This window comes from Ochlerotatus camptorhynchus, unplaced genomic scaffold (genome assembly GCF_037179485.1).
Source record: "Ochlerotatus camptorhynchus isolate MF236.1 unplaced genomic scaffold, CSIRO-AGI_Acam_v1.1 ptg000340l, whole genome shotgun sequence".
Classification (NCBI taxonomy): Eukaryota; Metazoa; Arthropoda; class Insecta; order Diptera; family Culicidae; genus Ochlerotatus; species Ochlerotatus camptorhynchus.
In genome coordinates this window covers 520,600-526,967 of record NW_027040828.1, presented here as the reverse complement: position 1 = coordinate 526,967, position 6,368 = coordinate 520,600, and the positions used below count along the sequence as shown (strand labels likewise).

The following is a 6,368-nucleotide window of genomic DNA, read 5'->3' as shown; positions in this document are numbered from 1 at the left end:
TGGCGGTTGGTCCAATAGTCGCTATACTTAATTCTGGAACCAATCTGAGTTGTCAAAAAGCGAATCCAATCGAGCAGTACTGAATTTTGCAGTAGAAGTATTGTGATCATGCCATAATTTCTCGATCAATACTAGAATATTTATTATTATTTCTATGGTGTTAATCACGGTTCATATAAAAAACCATCGTAATTGAGTTTACAGATAATAATAATTTTCGTGAAAAAAATAGCAAACGATGCGAACGGAATAGCCAGATGGAATATTTTCCCGTGGTGCTAGCGGTTTGGTTTGAAAACTTACGTTGCCATTTATTTGTTTTTTCTTCTCCATCAGACTATAAATATAGCGACTATAGTTGGTCCCATCTTTCCGAAACCACTTCATATGAAAGCGGACCACTCGATTAATGGTGTTTACTTTGCATGTATGCATGCATAGCATACAGGGAAACAAATTTAAATGTCCAAAAACGCTGTGGTTCAACTATCTCCAAGAAAAGAAGAGACAAAAGGGATGTATAAAAATGAAATTGTTATTGCAATGCACATTCCAAAAAAGATAAATAACAAAAAAAACATTCCACATGAATACGCACAAATCAAAACCCATCTGTTTTGCCCCTTGTGCGTCTGTAACCTACCTCAATTCTACACATCTAGCGTTCAGAATCATACGAACCTAACTGCGACGATCGATTCTCTTCATAGCTTTCTCTGTTGTTAATATCTTGACTGGATTCACATTTCTCGGTGCGTTTGGTGATGCTTTTGCTAGCTAATTCAACCTTTCGCAGTATTGTAATAATTTCAGAAAATAAGTTCAATGAACTGTGGTTTTGCGAAGAGAATCGTCGCACTTTAGGCCCTTATGGTTCTGAGCGCTAGAAATATTTCCATAAATATTCGGAGAAAGCAGTTAGAAGCGAAGCAACATCCAATCAAGGCAAGACAACGACCGATGCTGCGAGCGGCGGTCCGTTAAATGATTGAGCGTGTTGAACAATAAGCGACGAACCTCCAAGGGGTGTGGTCACTTCTTACTTCGCTCCGTTTGGGAAAGATGTAGGGCTTTCGAAGCAGTATTGTCAACAATCCGTAGATCTGTTCACGAAAAAATCGGACACCCTCTTCTTGCTTTATCAATACAACGTCAAATATAATATTCTAGGTAGTTAAAAGGTTATTTTATCGATCTGTGTGCTGAAAATACATGGGAATGTCTTTGGGATACAAAGAGAAAGTCGACGAATAAAAAAATCCATGTGTATTTTCCCAGAACAACGTTATTTTCCTTTACAACTTTGTTTTAGACGTTATTTCGATCAGATGTGATGTGTATGTGCTACAATTACAAAGACGCCATTTTGAATCCAAATTGGCCGAATTTTTGAAAAAATGCGAATGTTTGCCCATTACACACAACTATGCAAAGTTTTATGCAAATCGGAGAAGGTCGAGTTTTTTTTTCGATTCGTAATTTGGTGCGGAACTGATCTTTAAATGGAGTCCACTTTTTTTCGTGTGCAAAAAGCTGTTTTGAAACCCGATCGATTATTCAATTTAAAATCTACGCCGTTGAATATTCACGATCGGTGGGCGCGATCGCTCGCTTGTTGTGTGGATTTTGATTCCGATTTCTGAGATCTCAATGGAAATATACCTAAGGGTAAGACAGCTTTTGATAATGAATAAAATTGGAGTAAATTTTGAGTAACTCTGAGTAACTCGAGTTGCAATATTCAATGTTCAATATTCAATGTCAAGGTGACATAGCAACCTGTTTGTTTTGTGTGCATTCCACAATTATTGCAATCAAGCAAAGATGTTTGACGAGGAAAATCTTATCACTCGATGGCGATTATAATAGTAGGATTTTCTAGTTAACATGGAGTAGTGACACAATTAATCATAGCGATGATACAAACGGTTATTGAACACAGTTTTTTAGCATTCCATTACGAACATTTTGGCATATTGCATAGACACAAAAAAGATTATAGATGTTCCTGCGCCGCTATAAACTTTGAGTTCATGTGGCGTCAAAGAGGTCAGTGTTCGAGACTCAAAGTGACTTTTTTCACTGGTGAAGTGATTAAAGTCACGTCGTGGTAACGCGATTCTCCATTTGATTGACACAGAGAGTCACATCACCACGACATGACTTTTCCCACTTCACTAATGATAAAAGTCACTTTGACTCTCGGAATAACCCCCAAAGACTACGGATTTTTGACTACGACTGAAAACTGATCGACTGATAGTACTTTTTCTCTTCTTTTGCAAATGTACCGTGCTATCACAATTCACTCGCGATTTCGGAGGGTAATATCAAGAAAATTTATTTAATATAAAACCTTTCCTCTTAGTTTATACTGGGATTGATATATTTGTTCACTTCGAATCGCAGCGCACTCACGACTCCGTATTAGTGGTGTGAACGCATTAAGATGTGGAAATTTATTATTGGCAGAACACACCCTTTACCGAAAACTTAAGGCGGCCCGTCATAAAGCAAACCAAATACGAACACGTTTTTCATACCAGGCCTTCTCCGGATCATTTCGGAAATATCTTTTCCTGATTTTTCAACTTTGTTGTCCTACCATTGTTCTGAGACTACGCTTATAGGAGTAATTCATGCTGAAAATAAATACACATGGATTATTGAGTATTTGTTGCAAGAATACAAAACTAAAAAACATGATTACTCTGACAGCTTATGTTCGTTTATACTGATTTATTTATAATTTTTTGACGAATGCGAGACTACTTTGATCACTTTTGAGTAATTATGAGTTACTCAAATTTACTCGCTGTGAAAATATAAACTCTTTGTGCAGCTGTCTTGCCCCTAGAAATATACATAAAAATGCATTTCCCAGCTTACCTTGATTCAATTGCTGAAACGCAAACCTGTTCCACCAAGCATGCCAATTAATCTGAGAAATTTAACAGCGTTATTATTTTTTTGATAACCGGGTCCAAAATAATACCTGCCAAACCAGAATGATTCACATTAACGCTCTCTCCTATATCGAGTTTTTTTTTCCGTCAGGTGTGTGTTGTTGAGCAGAGAGGTTAATTTTAACATATATTCAAATTCTAATTTCGCATTTCATAAACTTGAATATTCAAGGTCTCTGATCTACAACGACAAAAGCCAGCAGGCATGGGGGCTGATCATATTGCTAATTTCCAAGGCAGCTGGGCATACGGCCTCCGTGCCGGAGATGGATCAGGATCGCAGCGTAGGAGTACTGCACTCGCAACGAGCCCTGGCCGAAGTAACCGAAATGATCCGCAGTTCCCAGTTGATCCATCAGGGCGTTATCAACCTGCAATCGATGGACAATGCCGGGAATGATCTGAGCGGGGACAGTGATATGGTTTTCGGGAACAAGATCGCACTGCTGGGAGGGGACTACCTGCTAGCGCATGCCAGTAAGCAAATTGCTTCCCTAAGGTTGGTGTCCATGTAATAGAGGTGTGTAATGAGCGTTATAGGACAAATATTCTAGGAATCAAGATTTGAACATGCTAATGACATCCGCCTACCGGGACTTGGCAGAGTCCGCGTTCATAGGCGAAAGTGACGATCAGAACAATCCGCTACCATCGAAGCCGAATACACCTGCCCGAACGAACACCCCGGAATGTACACTGCAAGAGCTGGACTTTGGAGACGTGCGAGACAACATGGAACCGATGCTGATTGACGGAGTCATGGGACACCCGGAGAAAGAATGGTCTCTCAGACACGTTCTGGGCGGTGGAAGCCTTCTGGGTAAAAGTTGCCACGGAGCTTTGATGTTGGCAGGACACCCGGATGAGCTGCAAAAGCAAGGCTATCTTTTCGGAAAGCACATGTCCCTGGCCTGGCAGGCCTCGATCGAGCTGCAACCGTTCCTGCTCAATCAGCTTCCACTAGGTAGGTATTTGCTTCCTATATCCATTTGAATTTCATTTAAAATTACTCCAACATTCCCAGGAAACACATTCAGTTTGGTGTCCGCGCCGGTCCTGTTCCACTTGGAGTACGATCCAAGCGTCTACGAATTTATCGAACAGGGCAAGATCTCAATTGAGGACGTGGATTATGCGGCTCTCCATCAGGAAATCATCCAGGGACCAGGGCTGGAGAAGACGAGAAACCTTCAGAAGAAGCACAGTATGGCAGCAATGAACGTGTTGGACCGGTTTCCCACCACCGATGCCCAAACCGCTCTGCAGAATATCATTCTGGCCATGCAGCAGCTGTGAGATTATAAACTTTTGAATTTAGCTTAGCGATATATACGTGCATATTTCGCGAATCTTAGTCTGAGAGTGTTTTGCATTTTGAACTTATGTTATAGGATTAACAACTCATCATATTATGCGATTTACATACTGAACCTGTTGGGGGGAATAAATTTATAGAAGCTATTTCGATTTGGATTCCAGTATGTTGATTTGAATGAAGAAGAAAAGAATTTCATTTGTTCCAAAAACTCGTTTTCATTTACGATTTGATTCGATTAACGTACGAATGGGTGTGGTGTGGAGAATCGATACGCGACCACCCCCCCCCCCGCCCCCTTTGCTACCCGGAGAAAAACAAACGGATGTCAATGAGGTCATCTTACATCGGCTTTCTGGTTTCGGTTTCTTCGATGTTTGTTTAATAGAAAATTTCGACTGTTGGTTTTGGTTGATTTGTTGATATGCTTCAAGATGCGAGGCGCGACTTTGGGTTGTTTTCATGGAGGGTAAAATATTTGTTGAATATGGATTTTACAAGTTTAGAAATAGTGACAAGACTTCAATGGTACATTCACTATAAAGGGTGATACGGTCAAAATTTGGTCAAGGGAAAACGCGTGTAAATCGGTGAAATCGTTTATTTAAAAAATCAAATTAAATTTCTTTTTCAAGTTCAATTAGTATAAAATTCAGGAAAAATATTCAGTTAGGCTTCCGCTTTTCCAAATCCGAATTGCCGGGCCTTACGCTTGACCCCTGCCATCAGATTTTGTACAGCCACCTTGTCCACCTTCTTCGCCGCAGAAAGCCAGTTTGCCTTGAACTGCTGCTCGCCCTTAGCAGTTTTTTTGGTCTTCTTTAGGTTCCGCTTGACAATAGCCCAGTATTTCTCAATTGGGCGGAGCTCTGGCGTGTTGGGAGGGTTCTTGTCCTTGGGAACCACCTGCACGTTGTTGGCGGCGTACCACTCCATGGCCTTTTTACCGTAATGGCAAGATGCCAAATCCGGCCAAAACAGTACGGAACAATCGTGTTTCTTCAGGAAAGGCAGCAGACGTTTATTCAAACACTCTTTCACGTAAATTTCTTGGTTGACAGTCCCGGAAGCTATGAAAATGCTGCTTTTCAAGCCACAGGTACAGATGGCTTGCCAAACCAGATATTTCTTTGCGAACTTTGACAGTTTCATGTGCTTGAAAACATCTGCTACCTTTCCCCTTCCTTTTGCCGTATAAAACTCCTGTCCCGGAAGCTGCTTGTAGTCGGCTTTGACGTAGGTTTCGTCGTCCATTACCACGCAGTCAAACTTCGTCAGCATCGTCGTGTACAGCCTCCAGGATCGCGCTTTGGCCGTCGTATTTTGTTTATCATCGCGATTTGGAGTCACTACCTTCTTGTAAGTCGATAGTCCGGCTCGTTTTTTGGCTCGATGCACGGTTGTAGACGATACACCCAGCTTATTTGCGGCATCTCGGAGAGAGAGGTTAGGGTTTCGCTTGAAACTACCGGCAACTCTCTTTGTCGTCTCAGCGGCTTCCGGTTTTCGATTTCCCCCCGATCCAGACTTCCTGGCTGTCGACAAACGTTCCCCAAACACTTTAATTACATTTGTAACGGTTGATTTGGCAACTTTTAGCGATTGTGCCAACTTTGCGTGCGAGTAGCTCGGATTTTCGCGATGCGCGAGCAAAATTTTGATACGCTGCTCTTCTTGCTTGGACGGCATTTTGACAACTGAAGAGTGAATTCCAAAATCAAAATAGGAGCAACATTCTACACACACACACACCTTCAAAATGAGGGGTGTTCAGGTTTTTTAAATGCAAAATTGAAAGAAATACGTCAAGTTGATATTGACCAAATTTTGACCGTATCACCCTTTAGTTGCGTGATAACGGAACAATCGGTAATCAGCGTGAACCATGTTTACACTATTTATGAGATTGAATAATCATGAGAGCATTTCCACAGGATGTACGAAGCAACTCCACTATTAGCTCACCAAGACTAAAAAGCGCGATACACAAATTACGTAACTTCAAGTAACAATAAGCAACGATGGACAAGATCTTCTCTCCTAAAATTACGTAACGCTGATATATGTACTCCTGTTTCTAGATAAAA

At 41.1% G+C, this 6,368-nt stretch overlaps 1 protein-coding gene across 1 annotated transcript; it reads left to right on the top strand.

Annotated features, from left to right (window-relative positions):
* Positions 1-3,138: 3,138 nt before the first annotated feature.
* LOC135708891 (all trans-polyprenyl-diphosphate synthase PDSS2-like) lies at positions 3,139-4,320 on the top strand (the record flags this gene model as incomplete). The annotated part of the gene is made up of 3 exons (XM_065231072.1): positions 3,139-3,465; positions 3,521-3,930; positions 3,991-4,320. Coding segments are annotated over 3 exons (1,009 nt in total), but the record flags the coding sequence as incomplete, so codon positions are not given.
* Positions 4,321-6,368: the final 2,048 nt, after the last annotated feature.